Source organism: Lycium ferocissimum, chromosome 12, assembly GCF_029784015.1.
Source record: "Lycium ferocissimum isolate CSIRO_LF1 chromosome 12, AGI_CSIRO_Lferr_CH_V1, whole genome shotgun sequence".
NCBI lineage: Eukaryota > Viridiplantae > Streptophyta > Magnoliopsida > Solanales > Solanaceae > Lycium > Lycium ferocissimum.
The window spans coordinates 32,814,358-32,836,738 of NC_081353.1; the positions used below are offsets into that span (position 1 = coordinate 32,814,358).

Below are 22,381 nucleotides of genomic sequence, written 5' to 3' on the forward strand. Positions count from 1 at the left end.
AATGGCTTATTTATGTCACTCGTCAATAGTTTGGCCATATATATGTCATCGAGCTATCCGAAATGACTCATTTATGCCACTCATCAATAATTTGGCTCATTTATGCCATCGTTGTTACTAAAATGACTCATTCATGTTATTTTTTTAATAACGCTGGTTTTACAATACCATATATGACACGTGGCCTCCAACTAGATTATGGTTGTGGGTGGTTGGGTCAGGTGTATGGATCGATTTTTTTTATTTGGAATTTAAAAATTAGGCTGCTTTAATTAAACGATGTAGACCTCTAATTGAATGTCACGTGTCATATCCGGTATTATAAAATTGGGGTTAATGAAAAATGGCATGGATAAGTGATTTTGGTAACGGCGACGGCATAAATGAGCCAAATTATTGATGAGTGGCATAAATGAATCATTTTGGATAGTTTGATGGCAGAAATGAGCCAAACTATTGATGAGTGGTATAAATGAGCCATTTCTGATAATTCGATAAAGATATTTGAGCCTTTTAGTATTTTGAATGATGAAGAGAAATTGGCTTTAGACACTATTGGCATTAGTACGAAAAAAAAATGATTGCTTTTATTTTAGTGATCATTTTATGACAATACCAGTAATGAAAAGCTTACATGAGCTCCATAGAAGCAAGTTGTCTGCTTAGAATAAAGTTTTGTGAATAAGTAGTTTCATAAGCTCTAGTTATAATTTGATGATCGATCAAATGGAGCTTACAGAAACAAGATCGGTTTATTCGATTTACTATAATCGCATCACCAACAGGAGTGAAAACATACACATGCGACTTATAAATTACGTGAGTTTTCACTGATTTGATATCTATTGAACGTACAATGATAACATCACACGTCTCAAATTTTTTAAGATCTTTTAACAAAATTTATAGCCGCTATATATAATAAGTATCTAGTATAACAATCAAACTGCATACAAACAATTTAGACCGTTATTTTTAAAAACTTAACTAAATTTATTTCTATGTCTTTTCCAAAAAATATTCCATTTAGAGTAATTTTGTTTTTTAGATTATTACACTAGTGATAACTTTTAATTCTATATTTCAAATTAAGTAGATTCTTTTTTTCTACATTTGTGTCCATTCCCCTAAATGCAACCCCATCCACACATTACCATTCTATCATTCATAAAACACCATTCATTTATTTCTTAGGCAAATACATTATAATTGTCATGCACTATACCAAGACAAGCACAAAAACACAAAAATATTAATCATATTAACTAACTTATAGCAAAATAATAGATAATCAAAATTTAGATACTCATCATCATCTTCTTCTTCTTCTTCTTCACATCATCATCATAGAAAAAAAAAAAAAAAAACCAGTTATTTTTCCAGATCTTTAAATATCAAACCAAATAGTAGTACAAAATTTAACCACAAAAAAAAAAAAAAAATAGGAAAGGGACAAAAATGGATTATAAAGAAAAGAAAATAGATTCAAGAAAATCCATGACAGATAGAAGTACAACCTCACTACTTTTAGAAAACCAGCAAGGCAACAACTCTTCATATTACCGTTTTAATTCATTTCCAAAATCTAACGTGGAAATGACAACAACTACCCTTCTTCCAACAACTCTTCGTTCAGTATTTCTTGGTGTTGATGTTGGTACTGGTAGTGCTCGTGCAGGTACAGTTTTTTTTTTTTTTTTTTTATGGTGCTTGTTTGTATGAATTAATTGTAAAGTTGGGTTTTTGTGGGGTTTTGAGATTGTTTTTTGTGAAAAAACCATGCTTTTTTTTCACTTTTTTTGTGTTGATGTTGACTTAATGGCGTGTGAAAAAACCTTGTTTGTATGAATTAATTGTAAAGTTGGGTTTTTTTCTCACTTTTTTGTTTTAATGGCGTGTTTGTTGGGTGGCAGGGTGTTTTTGAATTCTTGTGTTGACGTTGACTTAATGGCGTGTTTGTTGGGTAGCAGGTGTTTTTTGAATTCTTGCAGTATTGTGAATATGGTGCTTGTTTGTGTGAATTAATTGTAAAGTTGGTTTTTTGTTTTGTTTTGAATTGTTGCAGTATTGTGATTTTGGTGCTTGTTGGTCTGAATTCATTGGAAAGTTGTTTTTTTGTACTGAATTGTTGCAGTATTGTGAATTTGGTGCTTGTTGGTATGAATTAATTGTAAAGTTGATTTTTTTTTTCTGGAGTTTTGAGGTTGGTTATGGTGAAAATATCACATTTTTGTGTTGACTTATGATTAGTTTTGTGAATGTTGGTACTGGCAGTGCTTGTGCAGATGGGGTTCTTTTTTTGAATGAATTCTTGCAGTATTGTGAGTTTTGGTGCTTGTTGGTATGAATTAATTGTAAAGTTGGTTTTCTTATGGGGTTTTGAGGTTTGTTATAGTGAAAAAATCATGGGTTTTTGTGTTGAATTTGACTTAATGGTGTGGATGTTGGTACTTGGCAGTGAAAAAGAATTTTTTGCAGTATTGTGAATATGGTGCTTGTTGGTATGGCTTAATTGTGAAGATGGTTTTTTTCTTCTGGGTTTTTGAGATTGGTATGGTGAAAAGAATCATTTTTTAAAATGAATTCTTGCAGTATGTGAATTTGGTGCTTGTTTGGTATGAAGTAAATGTAAAGTTGGTATTTTTTGTGTGATAAGACTAGGTGCATTCTACGTTTTGATGATTGTCAAACTGCTGGAGAAACAGAGAGAGACCTGGTTTGCGATCTGTTCTCTCTGTACGTCGTACAGTCAGCAGTAACAGCTGTAAAGCTGCACTGCCCACTGCACAACTGTACAGCAGTGCTGCGGCCCATGCTTTAAGTCAAACATGGGATGAGTGGTCTCTATCACACCCACATGCTCCCCAATATATATACAACATGTTCCAACATATTGGGTACCACTTGAAAACCTAAACTATCTTGTGCAAACCTTGCTGCCACAAGTTCTCAAGTGCTCTCAAGAACAAAGCCACTTCACACTTGATCCGGTGACACCAAGGACTGATCCGGACACCTGATTATGTTACTGATCCGGACACAGTTATGTCTTATGTTCTTTGGTTGTTGTGAGTCTTTGTTTGTTTGTTCTTTAAACTGTAAACCTACTCTTCTCTTTTAAGAAGCTGTTAATAGGTATTTTGAATTCTCAAAGGTTGCTTGTAGGAGGTTAATCCTCACAAACTTTTGGGTGGTACACTAGGCTAGAGTTAGTCTAGGTGTAGTAGAGTGTCTTTGACTAGAGTTATTATAAGGGTTGAGAGATTAAGTGTGTTAATTCCTAGGTTGCAAGAGTTGTAATATGAAGTTGCTCAGTGTAATGGAGTTGGAAATCCTACGAGGTAGGTCGTGGTTCCCTTGAGCAAGGCGCTTTTCATGGTAATATCTTGTCTATTTACTTACTGCACTGTCTCAGGAAACTGATAGATAACCAAGTCCTTCCCTCATATACTGTTTAGTGGACACATAGCCTACATCACTGTGGTTTTGAGGTTGGTTATAGTTAAAAAATCATGTTTTTTTTTTCCACTTTTTTGTGTTGATGTTGACTTAATGGTGTGTTTGTTGGGTAGCAGGTGTTTTTTTTTTTTTTTTTCATTTGAATTCTTGCAGTATTGTGAATATGGTGCTTGTTGGTATAAATTAATTATAAAGTTGGTTTTTTTATGGGGTTTTGAGATTGGTTATAGTGAAAAATTCATGTTTTTTTTTTTTGGGTTGATGTTGACTTAGCAAGTGGGTATTTTTTCTGAATGAATTTTTGCAGTATGTGAATTTGGTGCTTGTTGGTATGAAGTTGGTCTTTTATGGGGTTTTTGAGATTGGTTATAGTGAAAAAATCATGGGTTTTTTTGTGTTGATGTTGGTACTGGCAGTGCCTATGCATTTTTTTTTTTTTGGAATTATTGCAGTATTGTGAATATGGTGCTTGTTGGTATGAATTAATTGTAAAGTTGGTTTTTTTTTTTTGAATTCTTGCAGTATTGTGAATATGGTGCTTGTTGGTATGAATGAATTGTAAAGGTTTTTTTTTTTTTGAATTCTTGCTGTATTGTAATTTTTTTTTTCCCTTTTTGAATTCTCGCAGTATTGTGAATATGGTGCTTGTTGGTATGAATGAATTGTAAAGGTTGTTTTTTTTTTTTTCTGGGTTTTTGAGGTTGGTTACAGTGAAAAAATCATGGGTTTTCTTTATTTGACTGAATTATTGCAGTATTGTGAATTTGGTGCCTGATGGTATGAATTGCTGTAAAGTTGGTTTTTTTTTCCTGGGGTTTTGAGATTGATTATGGTGAAAAAATCATTGTAGCTTTTTGTGTTGACGTTGACTTAATGGTTATTTTTTGGTTTTGTTTCCTTATTGGTGTGGATGTTGGTGTACTGGTAGTGCTCGTGCAGGTGGATTTTTCTTCTTTTTCTTCTTCTTCTTTTTTTTCTTTTTCCCCTGAATGAGTTCTTGCAGTATGTGAATTTGGTGCTTGTTGGTATGAATTAATTGTAAAGTTGGTTTGTTTTGGGGTTTAGAGGTTGGTTATGGTGAAAAATTCATGGTTTTGTGTGTTGACGTTGACTTGATGGTATGGGTGTTGGTACTGGCAGTGCTCGTGTAGGTGTAGGTGTTTTTTTTTTTTTTTTTCTGAATAAATTCTTTGCAGTATTGCGAATATGGTGCTTGTTTGTATCACTTAATTGTGATTGGTTTTTCAGGGGTTTTGAGATCGGTTATGGTGAAAAAGTCTTATTTTTTTCTTGAATTTTGGATTTTGCAATATGTAAGTTTGATGCTTGTTGGTATGACTTAATTGTGATAGGTTTTTTCCTGGGGTATTGAGATTGGTTATGGTGAAAAAATCATGGGATTTTTGTCTTGATTGTTATTTTTGGTCTTTGTTTTTCATTATTGGTCGGTTGAAGCTGATTATGATTAGTGTTATGGGGCTTTTGATATTGGTTATGGTGGAAGAATCATGTGGATTGTTTGGAGAGAGAAGAATATGAGATCTTAGAGAACGATCGTGTACACTTGAGGAGTAACCTCAAATTCCCTTATTATTTTTGGTGCACCCACGAGGTTCCTTTATCTGTAGAAAGTTGGATGTCTTTCGGAGAAAACCATGTCTTTTTGTAAGGTCTTCTACCTTTTGGTATACTGCTTGTCTATGTGCATGTTTTTTGCCCTTCTTTAATTGAAACTTATTACTTTGTCAAAAAAGAAAAAAAGATACTCTTTTTAAAATAAGCAGATTTTGGCAGCTTGGCCAAACTACTAACAATAGCACTTTTGAAACGTTAAGCTTCTGTTGCTATTTTCAATGCTGATTGGTCTTATGTAATTAATGTTAAGATCACAATCTAGTGCAGGTCTCTTTAATGAGGATGGGAAGCTTCTAGGTTCTGCCAGTAGTCCAATACAGATATGGAAAGACGGTGACTGTGTTGAGGTCAGACGTCAGTCAACATCACTATTTTAAGAATGGACATTCCTTGTTCTTGCTTGATGTTGTTTGCCTATATGGTTGATTTCCATCACTATTTTAAGAATGGACGTTCCTTGTTCTTGCTTGATGTTGTTTGTCTATATGGTTGATTTCCCTCAATCTCTTTTAGTCAATTTTTGGTGGTTGTGTCACATTATAATATGTTACTTGATAGTAAGATGTTAATTAAAAGGTAGAAATGAGAAAACCGTACTCTGTTTTTCTGAAGTAGTGCTTGATTTCTTCCTTTTCAGTTCTTTGTGCTTCTGATTTCATTTATGTGGTTTGTCAAATCCAGCAATCTTCGACTGATATCTGGTTAGCTGTCTGCACTGCTGTAAAAACGGCATGTTCCCTCGGAAACGTTTCCAAGGAAGAAGTTAAGGGACTGGGATTTGCTGCTACTTGTTCTCTTGGTATGTAGTCACTAACTGCTGCAGTTCATCTTGGTGAATCTGTCCAGTGTGTTGATTGAATTATATAAATTCAGAATTGCGGTAGTAAATAAAATGGATGAATTGGTTCCTCTATGCAGTTGCTGTTGATTCTGAGGGTGAACCTGTCACGGTTTCATGGAGTGGTGATACTAGAAGGAACATCATAGTGTGGATGGACCATAGAGCTGTAAAACAAGCTGAGAGGATCAACGCCTCTAATTCACCTGTACTACAGTATTGTGGAGGAGGCGTATCCCCTGAGATGGAGCCACCAAAGGTACATATACGAGTAGGAAGGACTGCTGTTTATGTCTTGGATCTTTTTTCGTGAATGATATTCTTGATTTTTTAAAGTACCATTTATTGGTTAGTTTAAGTGACCCTTTATGGCAATACTTCTACTAGAATGTTAGTGATAAGTTAGTCAAATATTAATTAGTCCCACATTGAAGAGATATAGTAAGTGAATAAGGTACTTCGCACCTCTCATATTACATCGTGCAGTCATCTATGTATCCAAGAATATCTTCTCTTGCTTTCACATAATATTAGACCCTCTACAATTTTGACAGATTCTAATTCAGGCCGTTCACCTGGCTTGAATTTTCATTCTGTTTCTTAGTTTTATATTCTAGTCTCTTGCTGGACCGTACTGGTGGGATTGTGAGTCTTTCAGTGACTGCTCCAGTTGCAGGGGACTTTTACCCATTGGCAATTCTTCTGGCAAGTTCTGGTTCAGGCTTGGTGAGTTCACTATAGCGAACTTAAGTTGGTTTTACCACCTTGAGTATAAGGAGGAGTAATGATAAAATTTAGTGTTAAGTCAGTCGAAAATTAAAAATATCATCTAAGCATTCTCCAAATTTCTTCTCTTGTTTCTCACAGTTTTGTAGTGAACAACGCTTATCATCTAACAACAAAATCAACAACACATCCAGTGTGATCCGACAAGTGGGGTGCGGGAGGGTAGGGTGTACACTGACCTTACCCCTACCTTTGGTTGGGTAGAGACTCTGTTTCCGGTAAACCCCCCTCGGCATTCTTATCATCTAAGAGTTGTTGAAAAATAAAAAAACTTAACCTCACACTAAGAGTGGTGACATGGATGAAAAGTAAAACCAACGGGATGCCATGGTTCCATAGCTTTTTGGCGTTGTAACAATAACAATAGTTCCGCTAGTTGTGTTATGTTTAATAATACAAGAGTTAGATATACAGATTGATACAATCTCATAGTACTATAGATTTTCTTGGACTCATCCCATTTGACTGTTCATTTTGTATTTAGTTCAAATTAACAGATAGCGTTTCTTAGCTTTTCATTGAAGTCGTATTTTATCATATTATAGAGTTTTCTCGTCACAGCTATCTATGAAATGTTCCATCCCATTAGGCTTTAAGGAAGCTCCTTGCATCATTAGGAAATGCATGCTTTCTTTTTTTATGCCATTAGTTTATCAAATGACAATATTATCTGAGATCAGTTAAATTCCAAGAGATATGCTCTTGACACCTTCACGCTTCTTGTTTTCTACCGTGGGAAGTCAAAAAGGAAAAGTTGAAGTTTCTGCTTAGTTACTTCCTTGATCATCATATCTTGCTATACTTTATCTATAGCTTGTTGATAGAAAATTGTTTTTACAGCTCTTGTGGGTGAAGGAAAATCTCCAAGAATCCTGGTCGATGGCATTTCGCTGGATGGATCTAAGTGATTGGTTAACATACAAGTAAGAAACAGCTCATGAACTATAACTTTGAAGTTTTAAACAGGAGGAGGTGATGTCATCTATTCTGTTAACTTATTAGAGCAACAGGAGATGACACGAGGAGTCTATGCACCACTGTCTGCAAATGGACATATCTAGGCCATGCACACATGCAGCAGATAAATGAGAAAGATTCCCGTGGTATGGAAGCTTGTGGATGGGATGATGGATTCTGGGAGGAGATTGGTTTAGGTGATCTTATTGACGGGCACCATGCTAAGATAGGTAATTCTTGGAGCTTCATCTAAATGACCAAAATTTATGACTTGAAAAAAAAAAAAAAAAATTCATCATCTTATCTGAAGCCATGCTACAATGTGAGGCTGTTGAAAGAGTTTGAAAATTGAGCAATGAATCTCGGAAACAGATACAATCACCTCTCATGTATGAGGGATTAGTTGTGGGGATTTGTCTTGTCTTACTAAAATAAAAAGAGGAAAATATTTGCATCATTTCATGTTAGGTTGCCAGCAGCATTTACTGATCTGTACCTCTTGGCAAACAGGGGTAGTTTCTGCTTCGCATCCTTTTCCTTCATTTATTAATTTCTTTCTCTTTTTGTGTTTGTTTGTTACTGTTTTCTAATTTATTTATGGATCAAAATTTACAAATTTGCCACTTCAAAAATTATCTTTTGAACTTTTTAGGTAAATTGTCTCGAAGGGTCAATATTTATTTATGTTGTTCGTATGGTGGAAATTTTGACTTTGACAACAACAACAACAACAACAACAACAACATACCCAGTGAAATCCCACAATGTGGGGTCTGGGGAGGGTAAAGTGTACGCAGACCTTACCTCTATCTCGGAAGATAGGGAGGTTGTTTTTAAAGACCTTGCTCGAAGAGAAAACATAAGAAAGGTCGGATAAGCACAAGTTCAAAGCAAATGAAAATGAAACTAAAGAAAGCGAACAAGTCATGATAGAGCGATCCGAGAAAAAAAAGCGATGGCTACCACGGATAAATAAGATAATTGAAGTACAAGAAACAACAAATAGTAACAAGCATCAAATGGCAATAGACTATATATCAAAACTACGACTACCTACTAGCCACCTAACTGAGTCCTCCATAACCTCACTATCTAAGGTCGTGTCCTCGGTAAGTTCCGGAATCGCGCCATGTCTGTCTAAGCACCTCTCTCTCTCCATCTTCGGCCTACCTCTACCTCTTCGAAACCATCCATAGCTAACCTCTCACACCTCCGCATTGTGGCATACGTGTCTCTCTCCTCACATGCCCAAACCATTTCGCCTCGCTTCCGCATCTTGTCCCTCCACCGATGCCACTCCCACCTTATCTCGGATATCTTCATTCCTAATCTATCTGCTCTGCCCGGCGTGCCCACACATATCGCAACATTCTCATTTTCGCAACTTTCGTATCTTTTGGACGTGAGAGTTCTTGATCGCCCAACACTCGCCGTACAACAAGTCGGTCTCATAACCACTTTGTAGAACACCGCCTTTAAGTTTTGGTGGCACGCTTCTTATCACACACTCCCGGGCGAGCCTCCATTTCATCCACCGTGCACCAATACGATGTGAGACATCACCGTTAATATCTCCATTTCCTTGTATAATAGACCCAAGATGTTTGAAGCTTCCTTTCTTTTGGACGGCTTGGGTACCAAGCGTCACTTCCACGCCAGCCTCATTGGTCACGTCACTGAACTTACACTCCATGTACTCTGTCTTGGTCCTACTCAACTTGAACTCTTTAGACTCCAGAGTTTGTCTCCAAACCTCCAGCTTAGCGTTCGCTCCACTGCGTGTCTCGTCAATCAAGACTGTATCATCCGCGAATAACATACACCATGGCACCTCACCTTGGATTTGCCGCGTCAAACAATCCATCACTAAGGCAAAAAAAATGGGCTAAGAGCTGATCCCTGGTGCAACTCCATCTCCACTGGTGCTCCGAGTCACCTCCCATCGTCCTTACCCCGGTCTTGGCTCCCTCATACATGTCCTTGATCGCCCTAATGTACGCTACGGTACACCTATAGCCTCCAAGCATCTCCGCCAAAACCTCTACAGGCACTTTGTCGTAGGCCTTTTCTAGGTCGATGAAAACCATGTGCAAGTCCTTCTTCCTCTCCCTATACTGCTCCACCAGTCTCCTCACAAGATGAATGGCTTCTGTAGTCGAGCGCCCCGACATGAATCCAAACTGGTTCTCTGAAATGGACACGCCTCTTCTCACCCTCATCTCCACCACCCTTTCCCACACTTTCATAGTGTGGCTTAGCAGCTTGATCCCTCTATAGTTGTTGCAACTTTGAATATCACCCTTGTTCTTGTACAAAGGAACCATCATACTCCACCTCCATTCCTCAGGCATCTTCGTCGTCTTAAGAAATTTTGATTTTAAGAACTGCTTAATTATTCTTATCATGATTTTATAATAAAAATGTGCAGGGCGAAGTGTAGCATTCCCTGGTCATGCTTTGGGTTCGGGTTTAACACTGAATGCTGCAAAGGTGAAGAATCTACAAGAATCAGACTCCTTCTTGATTATTATCAAAAGTGAAAAGAAGCACACAATCATTCCCAATGATGCAAGCATTTGTGGTTTTTGACGGTTATAAGCGCACTTACTTACTTCATGCTTGAGTTACTTTACTAAGGTGCTGCTTTATGTTTCAGGAATTGGGTTTGATGGCGGGGACACCAGTAGGGACTGCACTGATAGATGCTCATGCTGGTGGTGTGGGTGTAATGGAAAGTGTACCTGCATCAAATTCTGAATCTATAGGTTATTATCATTGAGTAATTTCTGGATTATGTTGAATGATCAAAATATCTTTGCTTATATTGTCGACTAGATTTACTTATTGATGGATTGTTACTGCATGTTTGAAAGATGATGAGGATGCTATAAGTAGGCGTATGGTACTCGTATGTGGTACTTCCACATGCCACATGGCAGTATCCAGGACAAAGTTATTCATACCTGGAGTCTGGGGACCTTTCTGGTCAGGTACACCTACAATTGCAATGTACTCCTGTTCCTTCATACCGTTTTTGTAGAAATGATGAAAATGATAAAATATCAAGGTATATCAAGGTTTAGGGGTTGTTCAGCATATGCATAGTCGAACTGACATTATTATTGCTAAAAGCTGTATAAGAATTGCTTATGGTTAGATATTAGGTTCTGCATTTGGTTGAAACATTGGTTCCTATATTTTATCTGCATATCCTATTGCTTTTGTTACAAGCAAATGATGTTCCGTCATTTTGTTCTTCGCAATATTTACAGCAATGGTGCCCGAGTACTGGCTCACTGAAGGAGGACAGAGTGCTACTGGTTCACTGCTAGACCATATAATTGAAAATCACGTCGCATCTCCTCATCTTGCAAATCGTGCTGCATCTCGAAGTAAGAGGACCTTGATGTGGCACTTATGGAAATATTTCTGGTGCTCCTTGTCAAAGTTCTCTTGACTCCCTTGCAATTTGCTTTTTTTTTTTTTTTTTCTCCCCCTTTTTGTGGTGTTCTCCTGCTTAAAACTTAAAGTTTATCTTCTGCTAGGAATCTCAATATTTGACTTGTTAAATGAGATGTTGGAATCAATGAAGCAAGATGAAGGGTCACCATTTATAGCTGCATTGACTAATGATATTCATATTCTCCCAGATTTTCATGGTAACAGGTATAGTGCTGTAGAATTGGTTAATAAGCTTTTCACCCCGATTGCCTATCCGTTATAGATTACATACAAATTTTCTGTCAGGTCTCCTATTGCGGACCCAAAGTCAAAAGGTACGATTTCTGGTTTGACACTGGACACTAGTGAAAAGCAGCTGGCACTTCTCTATCTTGCCACAGTACAGGGCATTGCATATGGAACCCGCCATATAGTAGAGCACTGCAATGCTAATGGACATAAGGTGAGGACTCATTTCCTGATACTACTATGCATTGAATTGCTATTGCTCTCTTATTTGGGATTACTTATATTTTGTACTCTGATAGCTCATGTAGATTCTGATTAAAAGCAGTTGCAACCGCTAAATTTCCAGATTCATGCTTTCTGATAATTTCCATATATAAATAAAGCATCAGCTATGAAGGAAGACTTTAAGAAATGTCACCACAGGGTTATCTGTCTGTAGTGATGTCAATATGCCATGTCGATACCTAGCCGATTTATAACTATCTTGGTCTAATATCAGTGTCTTTGCATAGGAGCTTTAATCATTTGCTCGGGTGGTTGATGAGATTTCTTTCTTTCTGATTATGATATTCAATTCCATGCTGACTAATTGGTGGAAAATGTCAGTGCCAGACACCTACGTTGAACTTTCATCCATTTGTTATTGATCACTTTGATCTTCTATTTATTGCTTTTGTTATGCTGAAAGCTTTTAGCATGAAGTGTATGTGCCTTTCACTTTGAAACCTGAACGAATATTACTGCATTGCTTGAAATGATGTTCTTCCATGTAATTGTTTCTTTATGTCCAGATTGACACACTACTTGCCTGTGGTGGACTTGCAAAGAATCGCCTATTTGTTCAAGAGCATGCGGATATTATTGGTCTCTCTCTCTCTCCCCCTCTTTTTATGCTGTTTATCAATGAATTATGTGATCTACATGAAGTGGATGAATATATCATGCTGTGGATGCATTTACTTTCTGCATAAATACATTGCAAGAGATTATTAAATATTCATTCCCAATCAGGTAGTCAGTTGAAGCAAATTTAAATCAAAGCTTAAATATTATTCAGTTATCCAGTGGCCTGGGAGCTGCTAACTGGCATTTTTTTTTAGGTTTAGAAGAGCATCTTACACATCTAAGCTTTTGGGTATCTGTTTTCAGTTTCGTAGAAGTGAACCAGAGTTGAACTATTCTACTTCTTCTTTTTTTTTTTGGGTAACTGTACTGAGTTGTCAAGTTTTCTCTTGAGCCGAGGGTCTGTCGGTAATAGCCTCTCTACCTTCCAAGGTAGAGGTAAGGTCTGCGTACACTCTACCCTCCCCACACCCCACATTGTGGGATTTCACTGGGTGTGTTGTTGTTGTTGTTGGTAACTGTACAGAGTTGAACTATTCTTGTAAAATGCACTGTCATTCCGTCCTTGTTGACGCCAGAAAAAGCAAAGCTTTGCTTAATATGCTCGTTTTTGACACCAGAACAAAAAATCAAAGCTTGCATAAATATCCTTGCTTGGACCTCATCTAGAACAGCTTTCAATTTGTTTATCTTTCAGTATCTGCATGAAGCCTTCAAACTCAGTACTGAATAATCCTAATTTTCTGTGTGTTTTGGATATATTAAACAATTCCAAGCTGTATCATGTCTTGTGCAGGTTACCCTATCATTCTTCCTCGCGAAAATGAATCTGTGCTGTTGGGGTCTGCTATTCTTGGTGCTGTTGCTTCAAAGAAATATCCTACCGTTCGTGAAGCCATGAAGGCAATGAATGCAGCTGGTCAGGTCTGTATGTGACTATTGTACATTATCCTCCTGTTTCACACGAAGAGGAACCTTTAGCCACATAAGTCTCAGCACATAGTTGCTGCCTTCCTTTTTATGTTTTAAAATATTTACTCCCTCCTTTTCAATTCAAGTGTCTTATTTTCCTTTTTAGTCAGTTTCAATAAGAATGCTTCTTTCTATTACATTACACACATCTTTAGTTAAGATCAACAAAATCAAAAGTCTCCCTTATTTTTTTTAAATTTGTTCCTAGTCAAACTAAAACACTTCAATTGAAGCGGAGGAAGTATTTATTTATTGTCCGTTCTCTCTTTCTCTTGCAACTTGCTCATGTTTTGCCTTTTTTTACTGTGCAAAACCAGATTCTGGTAATTTTATCTTATATCTTCCACTATGGACTATGTACCTGGTGCGACCTCTTTGAAAAACGTATTTCCTTTAAGGTTCATCGATCCTTACTGTCCTTATGGTTTCCATGCGGTTGATGGCAGGTTGTCCATCCGTCTAAAGACGCGAAAGTGAAGAAGTACCACGATGCCAAATACAGCATCTTCCGCGACCTGTATGAGCAGCAACAGAAGCATCGTTCACTTATGGCTGAAGCTTTGGCATGACGTTTTTTTTTCTTCATGTCATTGAGGAACGAAGGACGACGCAACGCCAGTGTCCCTCCAAACCCCCAAACAATTCTGCATTTCCTTGAACCATTATGTGATGTACAAAAAAGGCATTTGAAAATGTATCACCTATTCTACACTTCCCAAATGTACAGTTAAAACTATGATTGACCTGTTCATGACATGATTTTTTTCCCTGTGAGGTTCTTCCAGTTTTAGCGGCAAAACCTCTTTGTTGTATATAACTTGAAATTCATTTCAAAATGATGAGGATGATTGCAGAACTAAAGTTAAACGAAAGAATATTGCATGATAAAAGTAACAAAAATGGAAACTCATAAGAAAGATCTATATATATAATGAAGTTAGGCATAGATAAGGTGATGTGGCACTTCTCCATGGCTAAGGATTTTATTTTATCTTTTTTCTCCTTTTTTTGGCTTTTCCCTACATTTTCTTCATTTAATTTTTTTAATAATTGGAAATTAATTGTTTTTATCACATTTAATATATCTTAATGAGTATTTAGTTATATCATCAGTTATAGAAAACCTCTCATATTGGTGTCCCCCGCTAAAATAAACGTTTTCTTTGCTCTCTGATGCTTAAATTTCCACAGATTCACCATTCCTATTTAACATTTTTGCAATAGTGTGGTTGTGGCCAAGACTATGAGGAAAAGGAACATATAGGTGGCAATAGCTTTGGGCAAATGTATCGTTGTGGTCAGATACCTTTTGAAGCTGCCAAAATATGACACCACAGGTTTTTGCTACAACTTGAAATGTATTTGCTTCAACCAAATTGTGAGCGTGCACTATGGCAATTCTCATTAGTTCCTTTTAAATTGCATTGATTCATCCTAAAATTTTCATTGCAATTGAAATTTTGGTTATTCATCATGTATTATAATTCTAACAATATTTTTTGTCTTTTTGACACTTAAATGGCTGAATGTCACAGGTACGAAGAAGTTTTGTCATGACCTGTTATGTTTCGATAAGAGCTTTTTCGGCAGGAAATTTTTATTGGAACGCGGTGATAACAGAATGGGGTTAATTGGTTACAAATTTACAATATCTGAAGATCAACGAAAAGGTTCACAATATACTCTATGGCTGAAAAAGTATTATTTTTGTGTATATTTATATGATACTACATATGTTTTTGGTATCATTGTATACAACCAAGACCACTTGAGATTGAGTTTCACAATTTTAGGAACCCTATTTGAGATATTAGAGCTGTTAGTTGGGAGGGTATATTTAGTAAAGCAATAGACGTTACAGCACTATAGCAGTCTCATAAGGCCATTGCATCTTTAAGAATGTAAGGACAAGAACTTGGTATCACTATATTTGTCTATATTTGTCTTTTTCAAGTTCAAAACGCCACATTTTGCCCATATAATAATGCGTTGATTTCTATGAATACTTTAATTAAGGAAGGGAAAACTTCTTTTAGAAAAAGAAAAAAATTGAGTTTCGATCTAATTATGAATGTTTTGTGGTGCTTGTAATAAGAATGTATGAATAGCTTGGCTCAATTACGGTCGGGGTTTCGAGAAAGTTGTTCTTGCAGCAACATATTTCTCTTTTAACAAGACTTTTACATTTAATTTCTAATTTTAAAATGACTAATTCATATGAATGAGATATTTTACCTATAAGGAGCATGAAATAAAATGATGTTTCTACTCCTAATTTTTTATCAATGGCTCAAAGCTTGATAGAAGAATATCACATGAATTCATATTTCTTCTGTAGAAAAATATAAATAAGCACTACTTATTCTCTCCTCAAAAACTAATTAATAATTTATTTCTAACTCTATAAGCCAGTGTAACCTTACCAACGATGATAGTGAAATCATGCTTCTCCAACAACAAGATATTTAGACAATTTTGATTTAGGTCTAATTGTTGTGTGGTTATTGTTATTTATTTTTATTTTAGCTTCTTTGTTTAATATAAAATGTAGGTGAAGTTTTGTTTATTTTTTTCTTTTTTTCTTTTGCAAAATGAATATGAGTTGAAATTACAAACTTTATGTTTAAGCTAACCTTTTGAAAGAAAAATTAAAGATAACTTTAGTTTACGGAAACAATAATTTTGATTATTTTTTAATATATAAATATTAGATTAAATTATATATTTAATAATGTATTTTACGACCGCGCGAAACGCGGTTAAGTTTACTAGTTAATAAGTAACACAAGGATTCTTAAATGTGTTCATTCTTCTTGCGTACGCACTACGGTCTACATATAAAGTAGGAAAAAGGGTCAAATATAACCCTCTACTTTAGTTTAATCGTTAAATATATCCTCCGTTAGTTAAAGTAGATAAATATACCCCTTTCGTTAGTCAAAATAGATAAATATACTCCTTCCGTTAAGAAAGTAAACAAATATACCCCTCAGTTGATAAAATCCCCAATTTCACCATTAATTACCCGATTTAACTTTAAAAAACCCATGTCCGACCCGCCCCGATCCGCAAATTAAATTCTTTCCACCCAAATATGCCCACCACCACTACAACCGACCCAACACAACAACCACCACCACTTCCACCACCACCGCCACCACTGTTTAGCACTCCCTCTTGCCCCTTACCCCCTAAACAGTTCCGACAACAATGGTAAGCTTCTTTACCACTATTTTTCTTTCATTCTATTTTTTTTATCCACCTTAGCCCTTAGTTATTGAAAAGTTAAAGAAAAAATGAAAAGAAGTCCTGACGTTTTTCCTAGAAACAAACAAGGAAGTACAAAATAAAAAGATTAAAGAAAAAACAGAAAAAGGTAAAAGAAAGAGAAAGGAGAATATTACAGAAGAATTTCATGCAATTTGATTTCGTCAATTTGGTGTTGATAGATTCATTCTTCTTTATTGTGACTGGTTTTCTATACATTCTTTTTACACATTCAGTGGTAGTGGTGATGGTGGAAGTGGTGGTGGTGGTTGTGTTGGGTCGGTTGTAGTGGTGGTGGGTATATTTGGGTGGAAAGAATTTAATTTGCGGGTCGGGGCGGGTCGGGCATGGGTTTTTTTAAGTTAAATCGGGTAATTAATGGTGGAATTGGGGATTTTATCAACTGAGGGGTATATTTGTTTACTTTCTTAACGGAAGGGGTATATTTAGCTACTCTGACTAACGGAAGGGATATGTGTATCTACTTTGACTAACGGAGGGTATATTTAACCATTAAACTAAAGTAAAGGGGTATATTTGACCCTTTTTCCTATAAAGTAAATGAGAATTTAATGCTTTTAGTTCCTAAAATATCAACAAATTCTGGTTTTGATTCTGGTGACATATTCTAACTTAATAAATTATGCACTTTTGATCTTTTTCTCTTTGTATGTTATTCCATATTTAAGGGTAATACAGTTCTAAAAATTGCATATTTCCTATGTAAAGGGGATAAAGAGCAAACATTTTAACTAAATCAGAGTTAAATATGCTTGGTGAAATTTCACAATCAACACTAGAATTAATTAATAACGGATATATCAAAAGTGCAATAATAATGTCAAACCTATGTGACCTACAAGTCCTTTGACTTTTTAGTCACATTAAATCTCTTTGTTTTGTTTTGTTTTGCTGACAAACTATTGTCAATGAAATGTTCGTTGGAAGCTGGTGTATTTATTTCCCTTTTACTAATTTCCACCATATAACATTAAATTAGGAAGACTGGTCTTCACCAGTTTGAGCCATTGATTAACCGTTCTATAAATAATTAGACATCATATATGAAGACAAAAATATGTCAACGCATTCCCATTTCCCCAATGAGCTTGACTTTTAAACGCTAATGGCGTAAAAAAAATCTTTATAAAAGATAACTTCAGATATCTGTCCATAATAGGCAGGGGCTTATGTAGCCTTATAAGTGGACCCCTAACTTTCGATAAGGAGCATAAATTTATGTGTAAAAAATTATTAAAACTACATTAAATAATAGATATGAATCCATAACTTTTAAAATACAATGAGTTCAATTAAGAATCTTAAAAGGTTGAACCCCTAAAGTTTAAATTCTAGATTCGCCTCTGATAATAAGTATAGCAAGTTACTCTAACTACAACATGTTAAATGACAAAACTGATAGTACAAAAATAAATCTTTTTCAACGTGGATTAGAAAGTTTATAACTACTATACTTGCTACTTTCCAAGAGTCAAAAGTTGAAGTTTTAACGTGTAAAAATACAATAATAATGACATTTACACAATTTTCACCAACTTGAATTTTGGCATATCTGCCCGGTTCATGCATTTGACTGATAAATGTTCACGCTTAACTAGGAGTTTGAAATCAACTTTACCATCATAAAGTCATAATATTTGGTCAAGCATGAAAATATCACAAACTTTTCTGAATTCTCATTAGACAAAATATGATAAAAGAACGTAGCAAATTGTAATGCAAATTGTCAATAAATAGCTTGATTACTCTACAAGTTGAAATAAGTACTTCTAAACAGACAGTAGTCTCCTTTGGCAAGAGCCTCTTTCTATTTTTCTTGTTGCTTTTGATTCGAAGAATAGATTGTGTTTGCTTGACCATTTGGGAAGTTGGTTAGTCTGGTTCAAAACACATATTTCTTGCAGAAAAAAATCCTCATTAAGTCTTCAAATCTTCCTTGTCAAGGCAAAAAGAATGGAGAAAAGCTATATTCTTGTCCTTATACTATTACTATTTCAAGATTCTATGTTTTCCTTATATGCAGCTTCACCAAATGGAACAGACATTGAAGCTTTGCTATCTTTTAAACATCTCATTACAAATAACACTTCTTTCTTGTCCAAGAATTGGACTACAAATACTTCATTTTGCTCTTGGTTTGGTATCACTTGTACTCCACAAAGCCAAAGGGTCATGTCTTTAAATCTTCCTAACATGATTCTTGAAGGCAAAATTTCACCATCATTAGCTAACTTGTCATTTCTTACTATGCTTAATCTTAGTAACAACAGTTTTAGTGGTAATATTCCATCTGAGATTGGAAATCTGAGCCAACTTGTAGAGTTGGATTTGTCTCATAATCAGCTTTCAGGTTCAATTCCTCCTTCAGTTTTCAGCATATCATCGTTACGTACTGTTTATTTGGTAAACAATAGTCTTTCTGGTTCTTTCTTGGTTAATGAAGTAAAGGGTCTGTTGAATCTTGAAGTTATAGACCTTAGTTATAATCGAATTATCGGCGAGATTCCTTCAAGACTATGCCAATTCAGTGAGCTAAGAACTCTTGTTCTGTCTTACAACAACTTAACAGGTCAAATTCCAAGGAATATTGGTTGTCTAAATAGGCTTGAGAGGTTTTATGTGACTCAGAATGCAATAAGTGGCACAATTCCACTTTCATTGACTAATATTTCCACTTTGCAATTCCTTGGTTGTGTGAATAACCACATAGGTGGTGCAATTCCTCAAGAATTAGGAAATTTATCAAAGTTGAAGATGTTGGGATTTGATTATAATAATCTAACTGGTGAAATACCAGAATCCATTTTCAACATATCTTCTTTGGAGTACATTGCTTTTACTGCTAACGAATTATCGGGGCGAATTCCAACCTCTGTTGGCCTTCAGCTTCCAAACCTTAAAGGAATTTTCTTGGCAGATAATCAGCTTGAAGGAGAAATCCCATTGTACATCACAAATGCTACAACACTAATTGAGCTGGAGCTGTCCTATAACTTTTTTGCAGGCCCAGTGCCAAGTAACTTGGGAAATCTACGCGAGCTCGAGTTCTTGAATCTTGGTGGCAATCAGCTTACAAATGAACCAGGACAAAAAGAGCTTGGATTCTTGAATTCTTTGGTGGATTGTAGGATGCTTCAATTCCTGATAATGGCTAACAGCCCCTTGAATGGCTTCTTGCCTGATTCTGTTAGCAATCTTTCGTCTACTGTAGAAATGTTCAACATAGAGAATGGTCAGATCAAGGGACAAATTCCAAGAGGAATTGGCAACATGAGCAGCATGTTGTCGCTAGTCTTGAGCGACAACCAGTTGACAGGAACCATTCCACCAGAGATTGGCGAGCTAAAGCAACTTCAAAGGCTATATCTAAGCAAAAACAAGCTACAAGGGCCAATTCCAGATGAAACATGTGACTTGGTATATTTGGGAGACGTGATTCTACATGAAAACGAGCTCTCTGGGAATATTCCTAGTTGCATTGGAAATCTCACTAGGCTGCAATGGCTTTCATTTGGCTTCAATAACTTCACCTCAAGTCTACCTATAAGTCTATGGAAAATGGATAGCCTGATTTTACTAAATGTGACACAAAATTCAATACAAGGGGAACTTCCTCTTGACATTGGAAATTTAAAGGCTATTGAAGGTATAGATCTTTCAAGCAACCAATTTTCCGGTATGATTCCAAGTACATTTGGGAACCTCCAACGCCTGAGTTATCTTTCATTGTCAAACAACTCATTTTGGAGTGCAATTCCATCATCATTTGGCAGTTTGTTAAGCTTGGAGTTCTTGGATTTGTCTTCAAATGAGTTATCAGGAAACATCCCAAGGTCCTTAGAAAAAATTCAGTACCTTAAAGAAATTAATCTCTCTTACAACCATTTAGAAGGTGAAATACCTACTAGTGGTGTGTTTTCAAAATCTTCACCTCAATCTTTTGTTGGAAACAGAGGTTTATGTGGGAAACCTATATCAGAAGTTTCTCAATGTGCTACAAATAATGCACCGAAACTATCAAAGTCTAGGAAACATGTGCTAGCAGTTGTCATTCCTGTAATTGCGTCATTTTTCCTCATACTTGTTGTTCTGTTCGTCTGGATCAAGCGAAGAACAAGAAGAACGACGAACATTCAAGACCATGAAGAGTTAACAGAAATCACAACACACCCGTTGATTTCATACCGTGAGCTTCAACAAGCAACAAATAGTTTCAGTGGCTCTAACATGATTGGCTTAGGAGGTTCTGGTTCTGTTTACAAGGGAATATTGGCTAATGGAACTATGGTCGCGATAAAGGTACTAAATCTTCAAAATGATGAGGGATGCAAGAGGTTTGATGCCGAATGTGAAGTGCTGAGAAGCATTAAGCATAGGAATCTTGTGAAGGTGATCACAACATGTTCCAATCAAAACGTAAGAGCCATCGTTCTCGAGTATATGCCAAATGGAAGCCTTGAAAATTGGTTGTATGGGAAGGAACATCAAGTCTTGGACATGTTTCAAAGAGTTAGCATAATGCTTGATGCGGCTGTGGCATTAGAATATCTTCACTATGGTTATGATACACCTATAGTCCATTGTGACTTGAAGCCTGAAAATGTTCTTTTAGATGGTGACATGGTGGCACACGTTAGTGATTTTGGGATCTCAAAAATTTTAGCTCAAAACAAGTCCACGGCACAAACTAAAACATTGGGGACTGTTGGCTACATTGCACCAGGTAAACAATTCTTCTCTTTGATTTTTTTCTTATTCTAATTTTTTTCATCATATATTTTCATCCACTTACCCTTCTTAATATGGGAAACTAAGATCACATCCAACCCTTATATGGTCGGGTAGAAAAGTTTTACACAATAGATCACATCCAACCCTTATATGGTCGCGTAGAAAAGTTTTACACCATAGATCACACCCAACCCTTATATGGTCGCATAGAAAAGTTTTACACAATCGCTATTTAACTTGTTATAACAGATTATTTTGCCTTTTTTATGTGTGTTTCTTAGAGTAGCTCGGAAGATATATTGTCCACCAGTGGCTACTTTTACAGTTAGTTCCTATATAAGAAAACATCCATCCCTTATAGGGTAGATCGTGTTGAGGGTAGGTAGGGAGGGGAATCAAATGAATTTAACTTGCATGCACTGACCATATAGAAACTTTTTACACTATCGCTATATTTAACTCGTTATAACATATTAGTTTGCTATTTTTGTGTTTCTTAGAGTATGGCTCGGAGGGAATAGTGTCCACTGGTGGCGATGTTTACAGTTATGGCATAATGTTAATAGAGATAGTGACTAGAAGAAGACCAACAGAGGAGATTTTCAATGAAAATATGAATATGAGACAATGGATAAGTGAATCATTTCCAAGTGCTTTGAAGACAATTGTTGATGGAAATATTGACTTTGGTGAAGAAGAGATCACTTCTACAAATGAGATTTGCATAATTTCTTTGATGGAGTTGGCTTTGGACTGTACAAAAGAAAGACAAGAAGAGAGGGTAAATATGAAAGATGTAGTGAATAGACTTGGCAAACTTAAAGAGAGTTTCTTCTTGGAAACAAAGAAGAATAAAACAGAGAGTGAAATTTGTTAAACTTTGTTTATTTTCAGTTTATGTTTTGGTTAATTTTAGCCATTTGTCGGCTAGTAACCTGTTGCCTGAACCTTCCTCATACCACCTTTTGGTTCTTTTTACAAACTTGATGTCGATTAATTTGGGATCGAAAATTTTATTTCGGCCTACTGAACCTTCTCGAGCTTTTTTTTTTTTGGGTTCTCCGTTCTGTCTATGTTGTTGTAAAGTCATTCATAGTTTAATAGGAATTTAAATTTAGAGTTTAAGTTTTGTAATGTTTGATTAATAAAAATGGCATCTTTTTTCATGTGTAAATTGTTGGG

General features: G+C 35.9%; 2 protein-coding genes across 4 annotated transcripts; both read left to right on the plus strand.

Annotated features, from left to right (window-relative positions):
- Nucleotides 1–1,439: 1,439 nt before the first annotated feature.
- Nucleotides 1,440–13,916, plus strand: LOC132039596 (uncharacterized). 3 transcript variants are annotated; one of them, XM_059430093.1, is made up of 15 exons: nucleotides 1,440–1,678; nucleotides 5,362–5,441; nucleotides 5,776–5,893; nucleotides 6,013–6,191; nucleotides 7,559–7,641; nucleotides 7,721–7,905; nucleotides 10,104–10,165; nucleotides 10,332–10,440; nucleotides 10,549–10,665; nucleotides 10,948–11,067; nucleotides 11,221–11,341; nucleotides 11,423–11,579; nucleotides 12,157–12,229; nucleotides 13,005–13,132; nucleotides 13,627–13,916. In XM_059430093.1, the coding sequence occupies exons 1-15, from the start codon at nucleotides 1,459–1,461 to the stop codon at nucleotides 13,747–13,749; spliced, it is 1,875 nt and encodes a 624-aa protein (XP_059286076.1). In that variant the 5' UTR covers nucleotides 1,440–1,458; the 3' UTR covers nucleotides 13,750–13,916. The 3 variants fall into 3 exon arrangements, with proteins under 3 accessions (XP_059286076.1, XP_059286077.1, XP_059286078.1); XM_059430094.1 differs by lacking the exon at nucleotides 1,440–1,678 and adding an exon at nucleotides 4,568–4,610; XM_059430095.1 differs by lacking the exon at nucleotides 1,440–1,678 and having other exon boundaries at nucleotides 5,386–5,441; nucleotides 5,732–5,893.
- Nucleotides 13,917–18,173: 4,257 nt separating this feature from the next.
- On the plus strand, nucleotides 18,174–22,365 carry LOC132040299 (receptor kinase-like protein Xa21). Its single transcript, XM_059430939.1, has 2 exons — nucleotides 18,174–21,191; nucleotides 21,700–22,365. Exons 1-2 carry the CDS (start codon nucleotides 18,422–18,424, stop codon nucleotides 22,074–22,076), a joined length of 3,147 nt encoding a protein of 1,048 aa, XP_059286922.1. The 5' UTR covers nucleotides 18,174–18,421; the 3' UTR covers nucleotides 22,077–22,365.
- The last annotated feature ends 16 nt before the right edge of the window (nucleotides 22,366–22,381 follow it).

Excerpts from the sequence above, each read along its gene's own strand:
- LOC132039596 (XM_059430093.1), top strand. The coding sequence starts at position 1,459 with ATGGATTATAAAGAAAAGAAAATAGATTCAAGAAAATCCATGACAGAT. Across the intron at positions 6,192-7,558 it reads CTGAGATGGAGCCACCAAAG|CTCTTGTGGGTGAAGGAAAA; the intron begins GTACATATACGA and ends TTGTTTTTACAG. Across the intron at positions 12,230-13,004 it reads AGAGCATGCGGATATTATTG|GTTACCCTATCATTCTTCCT; the intron begins GTCTCTCTCTCT and ends TGTCTTGTGCAG.
- LOC132040299 (XM_059430939.1), top strand. The coding sequence starts at position 18,422 with ATGGAGAAAAGCTATATTCTTGTCCTTATACTATTACTATTTCAAGAT. Across the intron at positions 21,192-21,699 it reads TGTTGGCTACATTGCACCAG|AGTATGGCTCGGAGGGAATA; the intron begins GTAAACAATTCT and ends TGTGTTTCTTAG.